This window comes from Malurus melanocephalus, unplaced genomic scaffold, assembly GCF_030028575.1.
Source record: "Malurus melanocephalus ecotype Western Australia unplaced genomic scaffold, MMel_1.1 scaffold_224, whole genome shotgun sequence".
Taxonomy (NCBI): domain Eukaryota; kingdom Metazoa; phylum Chordata; class Aves; order Passeriformes; family Maluridae; genus Malurus; species Malurus melanocephalus.
Genome location: NW_026623456.1, coordinates 562,747 through 586,198, shown reverse-complemented (window position 1 = coordinate 586,198; position 23,452 = coordinate 562,747). Strand labels below are relative to the sequence as shown.

General features: G+C 50.1%; 1 protein-coding gene across 1 annotated transcript in view; it reads right to left on the bottom strand.

The window, feature by feature from the left end:
* Window positions 1-3,353: 3,353 nt before the first annotated feature.
* The window catches only part of IGFN1 (immunoglobulin like and fibronectin type III domain containing 1), a 32,994-nt gene continuing 12,895 nt past the window's right edge, over window positions 3,354-23,452 (bottom strand). Inside the window, exons 10-23 of the mRNA XM_057374429.1 lie at window positions 23,287-23,449; window positions 22,439-22,711; window positions 17,201-20,740; window positions 14,612-14,736; window positions 14,048-14,189; window positions 13,267-13,563; window positions 12,349-12,648; window positions 11,301-11,474; window positions 10,777-10,905; window positions 10,041-10,343; window positions 8,719-8,807; window positions 7,442-7,637; window positions 5,941-6,240; window positions 3,354-5,491 (exon numbers count right to left, since the gene is read on the bottom strand). Of these exons, the coding sequence (XP_057230412.1) occupies window positions 5,031-5,491; window positions 5,941-6,240; window positions 7,442-7,637; window positions 8,719-8,807; window positions 10,041-10,343; window positions 10,777-10,905; window positions 11,301-11,474; window positions 12,349-12,648; window positions 13,267-13,563; window positions 14,048-14,189; window positions 14,612-14,736; window positions 17,201-20,740; window positions 22,439-22,711; window positions 23,287-23,449 (6,492 nt within the window). The 3' untranslated portion in view covers window positions 3,354-5,030. The remainder of the gene's footprint in view (window positions 5,492-5,940; window positions 6,241-7,441; window positions 7,638-8,718; window positions 8,808-10,040; window positions 10,344-10,776; window positions 10,906-11,300; window positions 11,475-12,348; window positions 12,649-13,266; window positions 13,564-14,047; window positions 14,190-14,611; window positions 14,737-17,200; window positions 20,741-22,438; window positions 22,712-23,286; window positions 23,450-23,452) is intronic.

Genomic DNA, 23,452 nt, shown 5'->3' with positions numbered 1-23,452 from the left:
GGGCAAACACAGGACAGGGACATTCCCAGCACATGGAGACCACGAACATGCAGAGGAAGAGGAGGCAGCAGTCTTCCACTCCTTAAAGCCTTGGTCACTGTGCTGGAGGGAGAAAAGCCTTCCCTAAGCAGAACCTAAGAAGGGAAAAGTGAAAAGGAAAGAAGGGCCAGTGAGTTCTTAAGTGCCATATCAGCACTCAGAAAACAGGCTGGAAAACCCTGCTGATTCATGTACAGACTCTCMGTCTTGCTCTCTAAGGCACCAAATATGAGATGGAGTCCAAACAAAAGAATGGGGGGGCGGGGGAGCGGCAAATACCCCAAGCAAGCTCCTGCACAGGAGGTTCATGTGAGGAGCTGCTTCCTGCCCCAGCAGGATTCACCCTCGCTCCTCAGGGGCTGAGAGGGGATTTTACTCTAATGGAACCTGTTCCTCAACTTGATCATCCCAGGCTGGCACAGCCACTCAGCTCAGCAGTGACACCAAACCCAACCCAGCCCAGGAACACGGGGAAACATCCCAGCGCGGGCAGAGGCATCACTGAGCACATCACAGCACACCCTGTCCCGCATGGGGCTGCAGCCCCCGGCACAGCTCATCCCTCCCCTCCTGCYTCGGGAGCATTTCTGTCCTCGATGCTCACCCACTACAGTCATTGGGCACTGCTGCTCCCTCATGTGATGGGAATTTTTTGGGGAGTGGCTCCGAGGGACTCCCAAGTGCCAGCAGAGGCTGCARCAGTGCCACACCCCAGAAGCACCCCTGGGACCTTGGTGACACGGTCAGGGTCCCTCCAGGACATCCTGTGGCTGTTACARATAGTTCCTGGAAGGAAGAGCAGCCCCCCAGTTACCAGAGCCACAGAATCTTAAAAAGATTTGGACTGGAAATTATCTTAAAGCCCAACCAGCTCCTACCTCCCCATGTCACAAAGACACACCTTCCACTAGAAGGTAGAAAAGGATGAAGGAAACATTCAAATTACAAACAAAATTAACTTTTATTTATTTTATGTATTATTATTATTAAAAAACGTTAAACTGAACTAAAAGTTGGAGCTGCTGAATTGGACCTAATTCACTGGGAAGGTATTTTGGTTGTTTTGACAGCAAATAAAACAGGTGGACAAAGAGCAGCTGAGATGCTGGCACTCAGGGAAAGAAAGCAAAACCTGGCAGTCAGTGAGGAAAGGCTCCTGTCCACCCTGTCCCATCCTTGGTAGTGCCCAGGCCATGCTGGGTRTGTTCCGAGCTGTGTCTACACCTCCCAATCCCTCCTCTGCGAGAGCAGGATGGCAGGACAGGTGCCAAGCATGGCAGATGGAGCCCCTGAGCAGCTGCCAGGACAGGATGTTCCTGTGCCCACCCCAACCCGTTGTCCCACCTCTTCCATGAATCTGGGCACCAGTGCCTGGGATGTGCTGCTGAAAGAGCAGCTGGTTCCAGCCAGGTCACAGTTCTGCTCAAAGAGGGGCTCCCCACATCCCATGGTGTGCAGAGCACACACCAGCTGCTCCTGCCCGGCYGAGGGTGGATCCTCTCCAGTGGGATGCACACCCGTTCCTGAGGGATGCACACGGATGCTCCCAGGCCCTCATCCCATCACCCCGGGGATGTGGGAGCGGCCCTGCTGTGACCCCGCTGCCTTGTCCCCAACTCCGGTTTACAAACTCCAGCATGGAAAATGAAGCTGCCGGCGTGGAGGACAGTGCCACCTGGGAAAGGCCTGACTGCTCTGGGTGAGGAATGAACCCACCCACGGGTGAGGAAAAGCCTGCTTTGTTCCCTCTGCACTGGCCAAAAACATCATCCCGTCCCCCCAGCAAAGGATGAATCTCCGCTGCCCCGCCAGGCTGGACCCAAYGCCCGGGACCAGGAGTATCCCCAACATTTACCCACAAACTGGATGTGCAGCACGTCCCGGACAATTATGCTGGAACCGAAGCCAAGGAGCTGCGCCGGAGCCCCGGCCCGAGGGATGTTGTCGCCCGCCCTGCCCCGGTGCAGCCGCCGCGGAACACTCCCCGCTGTTCTCCCCCGGCAGGAATCCCCGCTCCACGATGAAAGCAGGAGATCCTGAGGGTGCTCTGCCCGCTCCAGCTCCGCTCCGCTCCGGAGTTCGGACCGCTCCCCGAGCTGGGAGAGGTCCAGGAGAACGTTCCGAGGAGCGGCACCAGCCGTGGGGGGACTCGGGGCCGGTGCGGGATTGCTGAGGACGGTATCCCCGCCCAGGGGATCCCCGGTGTCCCGTGCCCGACCCCAGCCGTGCTGGACACTCCTGGCCGTGCTCGCCATTCCCGGCCGTGCTCGGCACTCCCGGCCCGGGACGCTCCCGTCCCCGGTGACCCCGCGCCCGCTCCCCGCGCGGTCACAGAGCTCCTCCCGCTGCCGCCCCACGCCCGAACCACCACGTTTGTCAGCCTCTCCTTCTCTACTGTTCTTTTCCCACCCCAGCAGCGCCCGCGCCGCGCCGCGCCGCACCCCACCCGTCCGCTCCCCCGCTCCCCCGCTGCCGCCGCTCTCCCTCACGGGGCCAGGGCAGCGCTCGCTGAGCGCCCGCGGACAGAGCCGGGGGGCGGATCCGCACGGGAAGGGCGCGGCCATTGGCTGGTTCGGGGAGAGCCCTGCGGATTGCCCAATCAGCGGCGAGCAGTGTCGTGATGGACGTGGGGGGGCGGGACGCACGGCGCAGGGGCGGGAGAGACCATGTGCTGGTGGAGGCGGGGGGAGCCCCCGCCCCGGGCCCGGCTGAGGCCATTGCGCTGCGCGCGAGGTGCCGGTCCCGAGCAATGGCTCCGTTCTTGGGTCTCGCCCGCAGCCTCCGAGCCACGGCCTGGAGCGCGTGGGGAAGGACCCAGGATCCCGTCCCAGGGCCACCGTTCAGGGCCCAGGGTAATCCCAGCTCGGCGTGGGCACGTTCAGCGATGGGGAGTCACAAACACCGGCCCTGCCACCCGGCAGGTGATTCCCGGCGGGGGATCCCCTTTGGCTGCGATCGAAGCTCACGGGGTAAAGCAGCAGCAGAGGATTTGCTTGCTGGAATTGGTGCTGACATTTCAGCAGGACTCGCAGGAATTACGTGCTCCCGCTGTGCCGGGGCTTCCCGAGGTCCCTTCACTCCAATTCTGATTACCATCAATCTTGGCCCTTGTGKGTATCAGTCAAGCAGCAAATCCGCCCTGCAAGTGAGACCCCCCCTTGCCTCCAGCGCAGSAGGAGGAGGAGGAGCTGCTGGAGCAATTCCACGAGGAATGACCGTGTGCAGCCATCGGATGTGAAACTGCAGTAGCCGGGGATTCAGGAACTCCTGAATGTCTCCAGAATAAACACAGACTCGGGGTAGATTTTACTGAATTGTGGTTTAATTTAATAATCTACTGCTGGTACATCTGTACAACATCGTACAAAATGTAATCCAAAGAAGCATTCCATCCCCACAGCCGTGTTTGGCTCTGCTCTCTCCTGTCACACAGTACCCTCGGGGCTCTGGCTATGACATCTTCCTACAGCCACCAGAACGTTTTGCTGTCCAGGCCCAGTGCTGGGATCCCCTGGCCATGGCACGAGGGCCCTGGGGGTTCCTCGTGTTTCTAGTCAGACAGGAAGGATTTTTCACCTGTTTCTGCACAAGGCAAATGGCTCCCAGCAGTGCCATGACCAGGGGATGCACAGGTGACACAGGGGTGGTTCAGGACTGGCACTGCCTTTGTGCAGCACATGCTGTGGCCTTTGAGAGTTTCTCTGCTCACACAACAAAACCGGTTGTAGACTTTCAGTCCTTCCCACCAATGCATTTTCACTGGGAATTACACCTACCCCAGTGAAGGCTGGTCTGAGAATTGATCTCGTGCCCAGATAAAAAAAGCAGGCAGATGCTCTTTTTAACTTAGATGTTAGGGAAGATAATTGACTTAGCTGCTACTGGCAGTRGAACACATGCAGAACTGCTCCTGCCAGATTTGGGAAACCTGTTGAGAATCACATGGAATCCAAAGTGATTGTTTTGGCTTAAAAAAGTACATTTGAAAGGATCAGAGATCCCCTGGTGTCCAGAAATATCCTTGTTGCAGGTGAGTGGTGTGGCAAGATGGTCTCTCTCACCTGTGTTCTCCATGGAAAGTTTCATTTTGGCCAATTATTTTTTCTCTCACATTCTGTATTCCTGAAGCTTCTAAGCTGTTTTTTAAAGTTCTCATGGAAAGTCTGATCACTAAAAAAAAACAAACCCAATTCTCTGAAAGCTTTTTCCCCCCAGTTTTGATGTCGATGCAGCATCATGTTCAAAGTGCAATTACTGGATCTGAAAAATAACCCCCTYAGACTGTAATGAACATCTGACAATAAATGCACAGCCTTCATATGGACCAGTCCTCACCAAAACCTTCTCATCATCAGAGCCATGCAGGGATGTTCTCAGCAGGGCCACGCTACAGGGAGGAGTCTGAAAGTGAGAGCAAGAGAGAAGCAGCTAAGGGTTGAAGTGAGGGAGATGARATATAGTCTGAAAAGCTCCATGGGAGGCGGAGCTGAAATGTTACAGGGCCTAAAAGTCTGCAACAGGGTAACAGGTTTAACTGGCCTACTCCTGTAGTCCCAGTGTGGTATTTTGCATTAGAAGGAAAAGATTTGACTCCAAGTAAAGGGTATTTCACTGGATCCAGTCACCAGCAATATTTATCCATAAGTGTATCCATGAATCTGTCCCCAGCCAACCCCATTGCCTTTCCATCCACATCAGGATCCCAGCACCTCTGACCATGCCCTCTTCTTCCCTTTGTGTTGGCTTTGGCCACCAAACATCAGCTGTTCTCTTACTGCTCCCCTCACCTGGCACATTTGCCAGGGTCTTTATTCTGCACTGGAGAGAAATCTAAACTTGATATCATCCTACCTAATGATGATGGGATTGTTCTTTCTAAAAAATTTGCTCAAGGCCATCCAAAACCTCTGGCTCATGTAGAAATCAAGTATTGTTTTCCATCTGCCTTTTCATTTCTGGTTCTGTTTGGTACTTGATCACAAATACCGTAATTAGGAATTCAGCAAAGCAGCCCAAATGTGCCATTGCTTTGTCAGCAGGTAGAGCTCGCTGGGTACAATTTTTGAGGCACTGGGCAGTAGTGATACCACGTGGGTCTCGCAGGGAAGCAGCTGTGCCAAGTTACCTTTGATGGCGAGGAAGGCTTTGCTGAAGGCACGACCCACTTCATTGCTGGCTTCCAGCATGTACTCCCCCTCATCCTGCTTGGTGACCCCCAGCACCACCAGGGAGCACACTCCGAAGTCATTCGTACAGAAGTAGTTGGGATCTCTGGAGAGGTCTCTGCTGTCCTTGTACCATGTAATTTTTGGYGGGGGGTGGCCTCCAACGGCGCAGCTCATGCGACACTCGCTGCCCGTCACCACCACGTGTGACTTCAGGGGCACCAGAAACCTCGGGGGCTGGTTCTGGTTAACTCCCCTGTATTTCTGTGCTTTCACTCGAAATTCAGCTGTGGGAAATAAACAGCACCAAACACATGTTCAGATACTGCTCCCAGCACCACAGGATTTGCAGGGGTTTGGTTGTGAGGTATCTGCAACTGCCAGAGGTCCCACACACCTATGGATTGTAATCTCTGCTGCTCCTCAGATTACCCAAAATTTAACTTTGAAGTCAGAAACTTTGGTTTCTACAAGACTTAAGCCTTAGATTTTGCTGGGAATTAATCTTGGGGCAAATTACATGCTATAATGGCTGGGAAGTAAGGGTCTGCCTGCACAACGTCCCTGCAGAAAAGACAAACCTTCTCTGCCCAAGTGGAATTCTTCAGGACATCTCTGTGCATTCCTGTTCTGGGCAACTGAATATTCCCAGGAGGAGAGGCCAGTTTGAGGATGGGATATTGAAAGAATAAAAGAAACAAAACACAACACAGAGAAATACTTGTAAATGTTTTACCCTTTGTTTTCCGAATGCTCCAGGGCTGCACAGTCTCTGATGGATCACTGGCTCCCAGTTCGTTTTTCGCCACCACCCTGAAGTAATAATCCCTGCCTGGAACCACCCTGGTGAAGGTGAACTTGTTGTTGTAGATCAGGTCCCCCAGCACGTGCCATGGGCCCTTCTGGGATTCCCGTTTCAGGACGGTGTAATACAGGTTCTTYTCCCAGTTCTCGGATGCTGTGGGGTCCCAGGTCACTGTCACTGTGCCAGGCACATTCTCCTCCAGCCGGATGGCTCCAGGGGGCTGTGGAATATCTGCCAGGGGAGGGCACACAATGGCACAGCCATAGGGACAGTGGCACAGAACCCTAAAAACCTGGAGTCTGTTGCATGTCTGGGGCTCAATGAACATCCTGGTCACTGGAAGGACAAAATGCTGTTCCTTCTCCATGCTAACAAAAGCATTTGCTATGAACTGAGCTGCTGCTGCACAACATCTGCATTGCTCAGYAGGGACAGGAGGGTGGTACGGCTGAGCTGCTTCCCCTCCTGGGGACACAGCTGGGAGAGCTGTGCTTGGTGGTCAGCTGTGTCACACAGCCTGTGATGACCCTCCTCAGTCACTCTGCAAGGACAGTTTTAATCAGTGGATTGCTCTGTCCTGCAGGCAAATGAGATCAAAAAGCACCCAGACTGAATCTCACAGAAAATTGTACCCTGGTTCTCCCTGTGCCTGCATGGCCAAAACTGCACCAGAGCTCACCTTGCCAAACTCAGTCTGATGCCTTCTGCCTATTCACAGTAAATCGTAATCCCAGACTGGATTGGATTGAGAAGGGACTTTAAAACCATCCAGTTCTACCCCCTGCCATGGGCAGGGACAACTTCCACTATCCCAGGGTGCTCCAAGCTCCATCCAACATGGCCTTAGACACTTCCAGAGATGGGACAGCCACAGCTTCTCTAGGCACCCTGTGCCAGGGCCTCCGCACGCTCATAGGGAGAAATTCCTTCCCAATATCCCATCTAAGCCTGCCCTCTGGCAGTGGGAAGTCATTCCCCTTTGTCCTGTCCCTTCATCCTTTGTCCCCAGTCCCTCTCCAGCTCTCTTGAAGCCCCTTTAGACACTGGAAGGGGCTCTAAGGTTCTCCCTGGAACCTTCTTTTCACCAGGTGAACACCCCCAGCTRTCCCAGCCTGGCTCCAGAGGTAGAGGGTCTGCAGCCCTCAGAGCATCTCCGTGGCCTCCCCTGGACTTGCTCCAGCAGCTCCATGTTCTTCTTCTGTTGGGCCCCCAGGGCTGGAGGCAGCTCTGCAGATGGAGTCTCACCTGAGTGGGGCAGAGGGGCAGAATSCCCCCTGCCCTGCTGCCCAMGCTGGGGGATCAGCCCAGGGTATGTCCACCTCTCACCCACCAGCACCCCCAAGTCCTCCCAGGGCTGCTCTCAGTCCCTTCATGCCCCTGCCTGGATTGACTGGGAGTTGCTGGAACATTTGCACAGGTGGCAGTGAGTTACCTGTAATTTGAACTTGGAAGCTGAAGGTTTCCCTTTTCCCCAGCCCATTCTCGAGCTCCACTGTGTAGGTGCCGCTGTCACTGAACTCAGCTGCCCTGAGCAGCAGCTGGGTGGTTCCATCCTCGGTGCTCACAGCAGCATGGCTGGGAAGGGGGAGCCCATCCTTTAACCAGGTCACCACTGGCTCTGGAGAACCCTGGAAACAACGAGTCACAACCCACTAGTGTCACCTCCAGATTGGGCCTCATATCATTAGTTTCATTATTTTACCCCAAATATGCACCTCCATGACACAATTATGTTTAGAAATACAGATCCATGATGGATCTGAGAGCCCTGATCTGCTCTACAGTTTCTTTATAACTACTTTCTTTCTTCATTTCCTTTAAGGATTTTATTGCAGTAAAGTGTTCAGAACTGGATCAACCAAGCTATGCCATATTGAGAACACATGACATCAGGAGTTAATATTTTCTGKTTTTTTTTTTTTTAAAGATCTGTTGGTTTGGGAAAGAAGAAAACATCCTCCAAGTCTTGATTTCAATTGTGCCATCTTTGGTCTCTGTTCTCCCAGGGATTAGGAGAAAGGCCAACAAATATACACACTTTATCTGCATCACCCTCCTCTGGTAACCCAGACTTCATAGAATCATGGAATTGTTAAGGTTGGAAAAGCCCTCCAAGGCCATCAAGTCTAACCTGTGCCCAATGCCCACCTTGAAAGCACTGAGTACCACATCCAGGCACTCCCTGGACACCTCCAAACCTCCCTGGGCATCCCCTTCCAAAGCCTAATGACCCTTTCCAGGAAAAAAAGCCTGTGTTGTTCCACGCTTATTCCAAAGCACCTGGGGTTCTTGGCAGGTCAGCACCTGCCAAGTTCTCAAGTGTTGCTCCTTGAATAGACAAGCACAGTCAAGGTGTTGCTGGAAACTGAGGGGGTCACAAGGATGTCACTGATTTGAAAATCTGGCAGAGCAGTACCAGATGATGATAACATTGATAAGACTGGGTGGACAGCACTGAGCCTTGTTAAGGAATTCCTCATTAAAGAATGCCCACAATCTCATAAAACTCCAATTCCAAGACTGAAGCTCACTTCTGGCTCATGTTTTCCTCATCCTGAGAGTTTACACAGCACAGGCAGGCCAAAGGATTTGCCCAGTGACTTGCAGGCAAACTCCCATGGCATAAAAATTGTGGCTCAGTTTTCCTGTTTGCTATTGAGTGCAGCATAAAACCAGGTAGGGGATTCCTCCAAAGCCCTGAATACCCACCTCAAAGGGAATCTTCACCCGGATGGGATTCCCTGCTTTTATAACCAGGAAGCTTTTCACTGTGTCATCTATCAGTAACCTGGGAGAGACTGGAAAAGACAAGAATTACTCCATAAAGGTGGATGTTGGTGCAGTCACTGGTGACAATCACACACATTCCATCCCCTGGGGCCTTTCCCAGCTGGGTGAGGCTGGTGAGGAATTCACAGAGGGAAATATCTCCCCGATTCAGTCCCAGAATTCACACCTTTCAAATTTCATTACTATTTATTTATCACTATGACTAAAGAAGGGGAAGTAATGTAAAAATACATTCACAACAATCTCTGTATTCAAGTGATGTCTCAGTCACAGAGAAATTGGCTCTTTGCCACACTTTATCCCATCATAAGGATCATCTTTTGTGTTTAAATGGTGTCTGGAGAAAGGAAATTTCAATGGACACTTATAAAATATGCATGCAATACAGAGCATGGAACATCCACAGGAAATCTGCAGGAGTTTATCTAAAATAATATTTTTTAGCATATGAAGTATTTTCTTTTCATCAGTATACTATAGCATTTAGTATTTCCCTAAGAATACCAAATATAGTAGTGCTAAATTGTATTTAGTGATTCCAGTATAGAAATGAAAACCTGCTTTCAAGATGGATTTGTTTTATCTATTTATTGATAAATGGGGTCTCCAGGCATAGGTCAAAGTAGACATTTTCACTTAGGACCTAAGTTAAGGAATATGAATCCCTCACAGAATTATCTGTTACTTTTGTAATTCTACAATGTTCCCAAAGAGCAGGGAACAAATGGAACTGCAGATTGTAAATAAAGATGGAAAAGTGAAAATGGTGAAAACTTTCAAACTAAAGTATTAAAAAGTAAAATAAAGTATCAAAAAAAAMCAACATAAAAATTGTGATTTAAGAGAATGAAATAAAATGTTTAGTTCCTAAAGACTGTATAAAAATTTACTGAAAACTCTATTTTTCCCTTGCAAGAGTGCGGGCAGGGGTAAGGTACATGGAGAGTCTGTCTGGTGACTGTGGTGTGGCTCTGCACAGTGGGTAAAATGTAAGTCCAAGGAGAAAATGGAGTTCTGGGGTTTTTTTTGATACTGTGGATTGCACATCTAATATCAGTTAATATTGAGATTGTCTTGCTGAGGTGAGCAGATAACCAACCCCAAGGCAAGTAGAAGCAGTGCTGTCACAGTGCTTAACCTGGGCCTGGGAGCAGCTCATCCCAGTGTCCTACAGCCTCAGCTGCTCCTGCCCCGTGGGAGTGTCCCATCCTCGGGACAGAACCCTAGAGCCCCTGACTCACCTGCAGGAGCAGCAGCTCCAGCACAAGCCTCCAGCTCTGCTGCCTCCCCGGGGCCGCCGTCACTGAGGGCCCTCACACGCAGGAACAGCTTCTCCCTGGCCTGGAGGCCCTGGACCCTGCATGAGGTGCTTTCTGCAGGAAGGGTGAAGCATTTGGTCCAGCTGAGGCTGTTACAAGGCCTCATCTCCACCTCATAGCCTTTCACATAATTCCCATCTTGTACTTCAGGTCTGTTCCATGTCAAGGTGACACTGGTGCTGTCASTGCTGCTCACTTTCAGGTCCTGCACTTGGCCTGGAGATTCTGGAGGGAGAAATTTTATTTAAATTATTTTTCTAGGATTTCTGTGCCCCCTTTTCAGTCATTGCTTGAGATTCCCCAACATTCTTGCAGTGCACTGGATTTCCTCCCTGCTGTCTTGCCACACCATGTCCCAGTTCTTCAGAGCTGGATCCAGGTCCCTGCTCCTGTCAGCCCTCCAGTAAATTCACAACATTCCAACACACTCTGCAGCCCATCCTGTGTGTTTCTCCACACTGCACATTACTCCACACAGGGATCTGTCACATCTTGACTTGGACATCCCACAGAAACTCCTTCCCTTCCTTCCTTGAGCTGATTGCCAGCCATGAAACGTACCCCAGTCACTGATCCTTGTCTCCACACACTATTACAGGGGATTTAGGAATATCTCCCCACAAGCACTCCCAAGCAGAGCATAGGGCAGGGCACTTACTGATGGGGTCCTGGGCAAAGGTGGGCTCTGAGGGGTCACTGGGCTGTCCTGTGCCAGCAGCATTGACAGCTGCCACCCGAAACTCATACTGCACACCCTTCTTGAGGCTGGTCACCTTCAGCTTCTTGTCTGCAGAGAGGAGAGGAGCATGTTGGCTCAGAGGAGAGCTGTTCCCCAGGATGAAAGATGACAGAGCAATGCTGTGCCTAATTCCAGGTATAATTGTGGACTGAAAAATTCTCAGGAGCCATAAATGCCCTCACTGACTCCCCTGCCATTCCCTATCCAAGTGCATGTGAACTTCTGGGATGTGTTCATTGTATTTCCTTCAAAATCAATTAACACATGAATCACAGAACTCCAGAATCATTTAGTTGGAAAAGACCTCCAAGGTCATCTAGTCCAACCTGTGACCCATCACCACCCTGATGTGAAAAGTGTAAGATCCTAAGCAGCTCCTGAGCCCAGCTGACATTTTTGCCTTTTCAAACCCACCAGGTGGTGCCAGGATTCAGGATACCCACCTTTGACAGGCACGTTGGTGACTGGCATCCAGGTCACAGTGCCCTTCTTGCGTTTCTGAACCATGTATCCCTTAATTTGGGAAGTGCCAGTTTTACGAGGAGCCTTCCAGGATATGGTGATGGTGTCCCTGCTGGTACTGATGATCTCAGGGGGATCTGGGGCACCAGGGGAAGCTGGAAAGAGATGAGGGCTTCATTATTAGCAGGTATGTTTTTACTGCAAGATAAAATAGAGGCATGTGTAATTTCTTCTCCCCAGATTTCCCAAGGTATTCCTATGGATGTGCTCTGAAAATCTGGCTGAGACCTGAAGTTGTGGATCCTGTTCCCCACACAAACTGGATCATCAGTCAACAGGGTGGACTCTGTTCCTGAGTTTGGATTTCACAAAAGACCTGCTGTCATCAGAACTGACAATTCCTTTGTCAGTGGGGTGCGCCGTTCCTATGAGATGAACTGTGATCATCATTCATATTTTCAATAACAGAAACTGATAACAAAATGGATTTTCTTTGCCCTCTGCTAAAGTGTTCAAGATACAAAATTATGGGAATGAGAATGGAGAAAGAAGAGAATTAGAAGTGAACATTGCATTTGTGCTCATGGCAAACCTGTTCTAGAATTTAAACTCTTTGAAGGACAAAGACAATATTCAGTTGTTTGGAGATCAGGGGAATGGAGTGGTCATGTTGAGAAGTGCTGCACATACAGAGACACTCCTTTGTGGAGTTAAGAAAAGGCCTCACATGTTCCATTTGCAGCCACCCCAGGAAAAAAACTTCCTTTGATTTTGATGCATTTTGCATTCTCCCTATGAAACTTCCTTTCCAATCCAGAATGGAGCATGAACAAGGAATAACTCCATCTCACTCAGCATCACCAGAGCCTACAGCAAGCTGCTGCTCTTGCTGGGCACCCTCCACAGCTTTGTGTGAAGACTGAAGTTGAGATCTGCAGCAACATCCACAATGCATTGAGTTACCATTGATGACAGCTTTGATGAAGAATTTCCCAATTTGAATTATGAATTATGAGAAGTTCTCCTCACCTTTACCAGCTGCCTTGACTTCCCCTGACTCCAGTGCGTCACTCGCTCCCTCAGCATTCACGGCCCTCACCCTGAAGTAGTAGCTCATCTCTTCCTCTACTTTGCTCATGGTGAARCTGGTGCAGCTCCTGGGGGTTTCTCCCAAAGTCTCCCAGTCGTTCCTGCCCATCTGCTGCCTCTCCACGAGGTACCTTTGCACTGGTTTGCCCCCATCATCCTTTGGTGGCTTCCACTGGATTGTGATGTTGTTGGCAGAGCTTTCTACAATTTTGATGGGTCCTGCTGGGGGCTGTGGCTTGTCTGGGAAGATGAACAGAGACACAAGTTGGCTCCAGACCCAGACCTGCTTCTGGGTTTGGAGCTCTGTCCCTTGCTCACCAGCTAGGAGACTTTTCCTGCTGAAATAAAAGTGCAGCTGCAGGATGAGGGCTGAGCACATGAATTGGCTCTTCCAAACTTCCACTCTTCTAACTTTTGATGGGGAAGATGGAAAGCCAGGCACTCACTTTTCCTGCACCAACTGTTCTCCTATGCACAATACCAGTTCAGCTTGTTAATACACGCACAACATCATTTCCAGTCTCCCTAAAGAGCCAGRCATTTATGGGAGGGCTGAATTGGACCCTGATATCCTATCTCAGATCTGCACACTGGGAAAAGTTCCATCTCCCACAGTGCCTGAACATTCAAAATTCRGCTGCTGAGGCCATGAGAAACCAAAGTAGGTTTGTGTCCCCTTGTACTAAAGGGCAAGAAGCATGTCATCAATCTTTCCTTGTACCCTGATTTTGGGGCAAAATACAGAGTCTTATTTCTCTTGGAATACCCAGTCACTCCAAATAAGGTTGTCACCAGTGTCAATGGATTCTCTGCCTAAACCTGACAGTGAAGGCCACAATGGATGTTACAGGATCTCACCTATCACCATGAGCTTTAGGTTGATCTCCAGGACGCCGCTGTCATTCTTGAGCCTGACTTTGTAATCCCCACAGTCCTTCCTGTTGCAGCTGGAGATGGACAGTGTGGTGCAGGTGTCTGTCTTGTCCACACGGATCCTGGAGTCATCCCCCAACTCCATCCTGTCCTTCAGCCACGCAGCCCTGATGGGCCCCCGGCCCTCAAATGGGATCCGTAGCTTCACCCCCTCCCCGGCCTTGGCCACCGTGGGGACACTCGTCAAGTTCTTGAGGAGGACTTTGTCCACTTGAGGAGGATCTAAACAGGTGATACAAGGTCATTGAAAACCACAACTCCAGGAGGATAAGACTCACCTCAGAGGGAAGGGATCCCCTCATGATGCTGCGAACAAGGCTTAGAAGCTCCTAACACTTGGACCTTCACCTTTAGTTGTACTTTGCTACAAGATAATTATCACCAGGTTTTGTGGTATCACACTTTCCTTTCACTGGAGAAAATTTCTGCTAGGCAACACACTAAACACAAGAATGAAAAATCTGCTCTGATAAAGTGTTCTGTACACTCCAAAATCTTTGAGTTGCTTGGAAAGCTATTGGGGAAGGCTCCCTAGTCAAACTTGCAAATGCAAAATGCACCAACCTGTACAAAAAACTTTTCCCATTTATCTTTTAATTCTTTACTATAAAGTAATCTCAATAACCAATGACAGGTCTCTGAGTAAATATATTACATTTAAAGCCCATCAAGGCTCCCATGCTTCATCAGTGGTTTGAATACTCACCTTCAACAAAAATTGAAGCTTCAGTTTTCACATCTCCACCTTCAAACCTGTATTTCCCAGCATGAATATCTTCAACTTTGTTAATGATTAGCTTGTGGACAAGACCTTTCTTTTCAAAGACAACTCCATCCATGCTTGTTAACTACAAAGTAAAAGACAGAGGACCCATTCTTTTTCAAAAAAGGGAAAAATCAAATCTGAAACTGGATACCAAACATTTTGAAATGCAATTGAAAAGACTTATGAGTGTCATGCATTTTTAATGACAGTAGTCTGTTGTCCAAAGAGACTGTGGCTGCCCCATCCCTGGAAGTGTCCAAGACCAGGTTGGATGGGGCTTGGGTCTTGTAAGGTGTCCCTGCCCAGGGCAGGGGGTGGGACTGGATGATCTTTAAGGTCCCTTCCAACCCAAACTACTCTGGGATTCTTGGATTCTCTGCACCATTCCATGGCCTCACTCGGACTGCAGGTGACTGGGAGGACACCTTGACACCACCCTTAGGAAGCAGACCCAGAGAGCAGAACATTGCTACCCAAAGACAACAGCCAGCTCAAGGAACCTACCTTTAGGCCATCCTTAAACCAGGTTCCTGTCACGTTGTCCTTGCTGACAGTGCAGGACAGCTCAGCTGGGTCCCCCTTCAGCACTCGCACCGTCGCCAGCTGCTTGTTGAGGTAACAGCGTGGCACTGAATAGGCAAAGAAAGGAAAGAAGCCAAGTCTGTGTTACAGAGGGACATCTAGAGCTGGAAATGCATGTGCACGTGAGCGGAAAGGAGCTTTTTAAAAAGTATGTCTTGTGGTCATGAGAGGTTTTTGTGCCACCTCACKGTGGGCCAGCTGGGTACACTCAGTGCCCTGAGGGACACGCAGCCATCCCAACATCATCTCCATCCCAACATTCATCTCCTGGGCAATGGATTCATCACAAATCACATTATCCAGTCGCAGATTGCCTGGTTTATGTCTATGCTAATTGTCGTGGCTCCCTCTACAGCCAGTGGGAAAACCCCAGGCTGCTCTTCTGCACTGGCCACACACAAAGCTGCCCAACAAGTCCCACTAAACAAGCCCCAGGCACACTGTTCTCCCACCCCTGTATTCGTCTTTCCCTTCCCAAGTTCTTCTCCATTAACATTCTCATCCCTCTCTAATAAACACCACTCTTCTGCCCCTTGAACTCCAATTTTGATTATTTTACTTCCATATCTATATTTATTTTTATGGTTTAGAAATTATAATTCCTAATTTGTGAGCAATCCCATTAGGAGAATATTCCCCTCTGATTACACATCTGAAATTTCTCATTCCTACAATTTTCACACTATCATCTTGCTGGTGGAATCACAGCTCTTACTCAAATGGCTGCAAACACATTACGCCCCTCTTCCTCTATGCAACACATTATTTCTGATGTTACAAGAGGAAAGAGCTCTTTACATTGTATAACCCCATATAAGCAGACACAGAATTGTTCCCAGAATTTGGAAAAACACAGCTCTTTGCAGTAGGTGTTAGAAAAATTAAGTGAACCCCTCAGTTTTGAATTGGAGCAGTATCAAAGAAGCATGTTGATTTTCATTTAAACTTCATGGTGTCCTGGTTTTACTCAGTCCAGTTTTTTTGGTGGTGGGGAATGGGACCAAGAAACCACAAAGATGGCTCCTGTGACAAAGTTCTAGAAGCTTTCTCCTTCTTCTCCAGCCCTATCCCCTGTGTTTTAGAACCAATCCATTGTGACTCTGAGATTGATGGACGGGCTGCTGGTCAGGCCTGGGCCAATTGCAGAGGCTAGTTACACCTCGGTGATGATGTATGGTCTTGTACTTAGAAGAATTCAAAACAAGATAGAGCGCAGCCGCCATTAGTTTTTAGGTTGTTAGTATCATCCCCTGCATCGGGGGAGAACCGAGGAGGAGGGTGAGAAGATGTAAGAAAAAAAATAGAGACCCAAGATCACAGTAAGAAGAAGACAGGTGCTGTTGCTGTGGTGCTCGAACATGGAGAAAACAAGTGGTCCTCGAAATGACTATTTTCTTCAATGGGAGACTTGTATAGAAAAGAGAGGCCCTGCACCTGAGATAAAAAAAAAAAACCAACCTGGCCTTGGAGGACTGGACTGATCATAAGCCAGAAAGGGGGAAGAGGTGCGCCCCCACCAGCCCGTCTGAAGCGAATTGATGCTTAGAAGAAACTGTGTTCTGCCAGGAGATTTGAGAGAGTGGCCTTGCCCTCAGAATGCAGCATGCTGGCCTTGGAGGACTGCTTCCCTTTCTCCCATGAGGTAAAGAAAATAATCCCATGTCACCAGCAGTTATACACTGGCTGTTTCTTGGGAAAAGAACTTCCACAGCTTGGAGCTGTAAGAACTCTTCTCTTATGGTGCTGGACAATAACTGTAATGAGTAGTTTGATCTATGTTAAACTTTCATCCCTGCCCCWCTTGTGCATGGGAAGGCATGGAGGCGTGGGGAGGGGTGACCTGGAAAAGACAGGTTCCCAGAAAGAATAACAGATGTCTTTAAATGTCCATTTTTTTCTTCTCCTTGTAAATTTTTCCCTATCTCTGTTCCCCTCCCCGGTGTGATAGTTTTTTAGTAGTCCTTAGTAATAAATCTATTTTGCAACTTAGGTTTTTTGATCCTGTCTATTTCTGGAGCATATACTCAATCTTTCTCTCAATTATGTTTTCTTATCTAAAAGCCATAAATTTTAGTGTTAATTTGGCTTCTGCTCTCCCCTCTGCAGTGGTGGGGGGGGGGGGGGGAAGAGTGGGGAACATCACGGGTGCTTTGGCTTTTGGCCAAATTCAAACCACAACACATGGGAACTGGTATGTTCGAACTGTTCTGTATCACAAGGATGTGAAACACAAATGAACAGATGAGAGCTGGTATAGGTAATTTAAACAAACAAAATCATTTAGGCCTTTAAGGCAGTTTGATCAGAGCAAATTGTGTAAAATCAAACAGCCAATCAGTGGGAGAATTTGGAAACAGATCATGGGACAAACAAATTTCTACATAGAGCTTTTATCTAAACCATAACATCGACATAGAGTATTTATCTAAACCATAACATCCCATTTCTTTGCAGGATTAAGATTATGAGTATCAAAATGCAAAGACCACGAGTCACCAGTTAACCACGTACCTTTGAGATCATCCAGGCAACTCCGTCTCTTTGGAGCCGTGCTTTCCTTGTTGTTCAGGGAATCATTTGCTTTAAGATCAAGTTCAGGTTCCTGGTTTCTCTGGTTTGCTGGAGGAGGCCCTCCAAAAGGACCTGACATCTGGCCATAACTCAGTGGACCTTGACCAAACCCACCTGAACTACTGTCAACAGATCTGTCATGGGATTTACTCCCTGCCCCTCCAAAGGCAGAATCTGTGCCATACAGGGAGCCAAGTGGCCCGAAATCTCTGCCCTCTCCYCTGGCTCCTCCTGAACCTGACATCGACCCTCTGTCACCAGCTGAATCTTTGTCCCCTGGCCCTCTAACATCACTGGCAGTGCCCTTTCCAGTTTGACCTCCTAAAGATCTGCCATGGTGTGCCTCCAGCCCATATTCACCACCTGGTCCACCAGCACCTGCCACACCTCCTTTACCATGGACTGAATCCCATTCATCCCCTCCCAAACCCCCAACCCCACCTGCACCAGCCCTGGCTCCAGCTGACCCTCTGTCCCTGCCACAGGGAGACCCTCCACCCCACAGTGCAGAGCCTTCCCCAGAAAAGCCCTCTCCTCCTGCTCCATCTGCATAGCCTCCTGCTCTGCTCAGCATGGCATCCCTGCCAGGGCCAGATCTCAATGCTTCCTCACCTCCAAGAGGAAAATGAGCAGCTCCTGCCACACCCCCAGCCAGGAGACCATCCTTGCCATAGAGAGCTCCAACTCCCCCAGCCCCACCAACACCAGCTCCAGCTGGGAGACCATCCTTCCCATAGGTACCCCCAACTCCTCCAGCCCCACCAACACCAGCTGGAAGACCATCCTTTCCATATGGACCCCCAACTCCCCCTGCACCACCAACACCTGCTCCAGCTGAGAGACCATCCTTTCCACAGGGAGTCTCGATTGCCCCTGAACCAGCTCCACCAACACCAGCCCCAACTGGGAGACCATCCTTTCCATATGGACCCCCAACTCCCCCTGCACCACCAACACCTGCTCCAACTGGGAGACCATCCTTTCCATATGGACCCCCAACTCCCCCAGCCCCAACTGGGAGACCATCCTTCCCATATGGACCCCCAACTCCCCCAGCCCCAACTGGGAGACCATCCTTTCCATATGGACCCCCAACTCCCCCAGCCCCACCAACACCAGCCCCACCTGGGAGGCCATCCTTTCCATAGGGACCCCCAACACCCCCAGCCCCACCAACACCAGCCCCAACTGGGAGGCCGTCCTTTCCATATGGAGCTCCAATTCCCCCTGCACCAGCCCCACCAGCACCACCACCACCTGTTCCCAGTGGCCGACCATCTGGACCATACAAAGTCTCTCCAAATCCTCCTGCACCAGCACTACCAGCCCCAACTGGGAGACCATCCTTTCCGTAAGGAGATCCAACTCCCCCTGCACCAGTTGCACCAGCCCCACCAGCACCTGCTCCAACTGAGAGACCATCCTTTCCACAGGGAACTCCAAATCCCCCCACACCAGCCCCACCAGCACCTGCTCCAGCTGGGAAACCATTCATTCCATAAGGAGATCCAGCATCTCCAAAACCACCACCTGCAGCTCCACCAGCTCCTGAGCCAGCAGGGAGGCCATCTTTTCCACATGGATACCCAAGTGCTCCTGCWCCAGCACTACCAACTCCAGCCCCACCAGCAAGACCATCCTTTCCATAGGGAGCTCCAATTCTCCCTGCACTTGCAGCACCAACACCACCAACACCTGCTCCCAGTGGCCGACCATCTGGACCATACAAACCCTCTCCAAATCCCCCTGCACCACCAACACCAGCCCCATCTGGGAGACCATCCTTTCCATAAGGACCCCCAACTCCTCCTGCACCACCAACACCAGCCCCAGCTGGAAGACCATCCTTTCCATAGGGAGCTCCAACTCCCCCTGCACCACCAGCCCCACTAACACCAGTCCCAACTGGAAGACCATCTTTTCCATAGGGAGATCCAAATCCCCCTGCACCAGCACCAGCCCCACCAACACCAGCCCCAACTGGGAGGCCATCCTTTCCATAAGGAGCTCCAAATCCCCCTGCACCAGTGCCACCAGCACCACCAACATCTGCTCCCAGTGGGCGACCATCTGGACCATACAAAGCCTCTCCAAATCCTCCTGCACCAGCACTACTAGCCCCAACTGGGAGACCATCCTTTCCATAAGGATACCCAATTCCCCCTGCACCAGCTGCCCCAGCCCCAGCAGCACCACCAACACCAGCTCCAGCTGGGAGACCATCCTTCCCATAGGGACCCCCAACCTCCCCTGCATCACCAACACCAGCTCCAACTGGGAGACCATCCTTTCCATAGGGACCCCCGACTGCCCCTGAACCAGCCCCACCAACACCTGCTCCAACTGGGAGACCATCCTTTCCATAGGGAGATCCAAGTCCCCCTGCACCAGAACCACTGGCCCCAGCTGGGAGACCATCCTTTGCATAGGAAGCTTCAAATACCCTTACACCAACCCCACCAGCACCACCAACACCTCCTCCCAGTGGCTGACCATCTGGACCATATAAAGCCTTCATTTCTCCTGTGGAATTGCCACCTGCACCAGGTATAGCCCCATCTCCAGCTGGGAGGCCTCCTGGCCCATACAGTGAGCCAGACCTTCCTGCCTGTCCTAACTGAACATTAGCGTGAGGTGTCAGGCCATCCTTGCCATAGGGAGTTCCTGTTAGTCCCTCTCTGTTGATACCTGCTCCGTTCATATCACCCACAGTGGGATGCCCATCCTTGCCATGGTGGGACCTCATTCCTCCTGCCATTCCAGCACCTGCAGCATTCCCCCCTGCTCCAGTTCCTGGACCAGTCCAGCTGAACAGATCACCTACACTGGCCCCCACTCCAGCTGAATCAGGATCAAGCCCATCTGGCACAGAACTTCCATCACCCAATCTCCCAGAATGCCCAAAGCCAGCTCTGTAACTGGCATCACCTAAATTCCCATCCTTGCCCTGCTGAGACCCCAAACCTTCTCCATCATCCATGTCAATGTTAACTGCACCCAGCACACCCTCACCTCTGCCATCCACAGAATTCCATTCACCTGCCCCTCCTAATACAGGGTCTGTGCCATGGACAGTCCTTAATCCACTTTTGCCTCCTAAGCCTTTTAGTCCAAAGATACTGCCATCGTTTGCCACTGAGTCTCCATCTAGACCTGCTCTAGAAAACTGCCCAGACCCCATCTCTCCATTTATGTGGGTTTTGCGCAGGCCCTCTTTCCCCAGAAAGCTTTGGCTTCCATCATCAGGATCAATGGAGTGGCCTTGGCCCCTGCCTTGGCTGCTGCCTTGGGCTGTTCTGTGCCAGCCAGTTTTCCCCACACCAGAAGATGTGGCAAAGGAAGGATGATTTTCATCACCAGCTTGCTCTTGGCGCCGAAGCTTCCTTGCCCTTTCATTGTCTGCCATTGTTTCTTTCAGCCACTCAGATGTCTCCTTTTCAATCTTTTCTCCTTCATCCTGTCTCCTCTTTCCTTTGGCATCTGAAGTTGCATTGTTTGATGGGAGTGGTTTTACAATTTACAGAAAAAGAATGGGAATAAAATAACAGAAAATCAATAGATCATGCACTGCATCAACTACCAAAGAAAATGTGTTAGCACTTTTTGAATTTCATTTTAGGTCACACACACATGTAATACATTTAAATAAATTTAAAATAATTTCAAATAGTGAATTTTTCAATGTCACATTCAAACAATGAAATGTCACTTAAAGATAAATTATTTTTAGTTAAAATACATTGTCCTTTAGTGGAAACATGCTCATTATAAAAAAAAAAACAAATAAGACAACAATAACAGAAAAAGAAACCTCCAACAAGACAGGTCTGATTTAGAGGGGCTTAGAGTGTATCTGGGAATCATGAATTCCATCTGCCTTCTCCCTCCAGCTATGGAGGAGTTACAGAATATTCCACGCACAGAGGAGCCATCAGTTCCTGCCCTACATTTCACTGCTCCAGAGGCAGCTTGCACATCTGGGTAATGGGTGGTTTAGGGATGGCCAACCTGAGGACTAAAGCTTCCAGATCTGTGAATAATCTGCTTTGGATTAATCCCAAATTCAGGCTATTCTGAGAGCAGGTCATTCACTGCTTTGGTTTCCAGGCTGGATATAATTTATCAGAGCAGCTCACTGAAACCCATGGGCAGTTTCTCTGTTTCAGAAACCCACGCTGCTTTGGAAAGGCCTTTGTGAGAGAGACACCTGCTGCTGCTGCAGGAARATCCCAAAGGAAGCCAAAGTTAAAGGGAACCAAAGAAACCACCCTTCAGAAGCAAACAAACAAGAGCCAGGCGCCTGTGAATGTGCCTGCACTGAAAGGGGTGTTCCCACCTTCCTAGCTTCCTCTGAGCTCCTTCCAACATGTTTAACCTCTAAATGGGAAAGAAAAATAGTATCTAGCAAGAAGTATGGCATTGATAGTGTAGAACTGAGAGTATGAAAGGCTCCCTGAGCCCCYGCATGCTGCACTGGCGCAGCTTCCTCAAAAACACAGGGGGACATAAGGAGCATTTTTTGATAACTGATGGAGAATGTGCTACTTCATTGTAGCTGTAGAGCAAACAAGCCAATAGGATTAGTCAGGACTAATTAAAAGGGGAAAAGTTGGTCTGATTTGAAGAGGAAAGAAGGTCTAACCAGATCTTAATTTTTCCAAATAGAATTTAGAATCATAGAATCACAAAATTGTTTGGATGAGACATCTCATTCCAACACATGCTATGGCAGGGACACCTTCCACTATCCACATTGCTCCAAGCCCCGTTCAGCCTGGCCTTGGACACTGCCAGGGATCCAAGGGCAGCCACAGCTGCTCTGAGCATCCTGTGTCAGGGCCTCCCCACCCTCATAGCAAACAATTCCATCCCAATATGCCATCTAACTCTGCCCTTTGGCAGTGGGAAGCATTCCACCTTGTCCTGTCACTCCATCCCTTGTCCCCAGTCCCTCTCCAGCTCTCCTGGAGCCCCTTTAGGCACTGGAAGGGGCTCCAAGGTCTCCCTGGAGTTTCATCTTATCCAGGTTGAACACCTCCAGTTCTCTCAGGCATAATTTAGGGAACAGAGGCTCAGCAATTCATTTCCCAGCAGTGCAACATCTCCCTGGGCCATCAGGCAGTGAGAGGAATGCTTTTTGCCAACAAACCATGGGAACAACCCGCTGCAACCACTCACATTCCACGACGAGCCAGGCGCTGGAGGAGCCCTGTCCCGCGTCGAGCGTGTACAGGCCACTGTCCGAGGGCCCCACGTTCCTGACAATCAGCTTGTGGGTCAGGCCGTCTGGTGTCACAGACATCTGGTGCTTGTCACTGGCCTGCAGGGGGCGGCTTTTGTGCAGCCACAGGGACTCGTGGCAGGGCGTGCACAGCACACACTGGAACTCGGCATCTCCGGCCTCGGCACAGCGCACGTCGGAGAGCGGCTGCCGGAACCGCGCTGGAATGGCTGCAGGGGAAACCATGAGCTGTGGGAATGGAGCAGCTGRTTCTGTGCTCCAAGGAAAACTGTTATAACTGAGGGAGGAAAGAATAGGAAGTTGTGGTGCCTCTGAGCTTTGGGTTCATGAGGAAAAGGAAAAACTGAGATGTTCTTCTATGCCCAATTCCACAGAAAAGCTGAAAAGTAGATTTTTGTCTTTATTATCTTCTGAGACATTTGTACCACACAGCACTGATGTGCTGGCAGTTTGTAGTCACTGATGTGTTTCTGCAACACGATGCTTGCATTGAGCTGTTAWTTTTCAGAGCCTACAGAAGTAAACTGTTATATGGGGCCAATTAAAGGGAACGCTCACTGTCACCCACAGCCAGACTGGTCTGGGTGCAAAAGTAGCATCCAAAGCACATAATCACCCTCCTGCTCTTTYTACCTGTGCCAGACAAGTGAAGACACAAAACCAGTTCTCTGTAGTGGTCAGGAGTTACTGTTGAGCTTTGCACCTGTTCCTAGATACAATTTTCCAGCAAAAAAAAATAAATTGCCACAGTTGCACGTCACATCCATCAAACTGAACTCCTTACCTTGAGGATCCAGTTCAGTTGAGAAAATAGGGACATCCTCCACCCTGACCTGGTACACGCCTGCATCCTCTGGCTGCACATCATTGATAGTGAAGTAGTACCTTCTCCCCACTCTCCTCAGGCAGTGCTTCCTGTACTCATCCCCTGTCCCATACCGGAGCCGCTC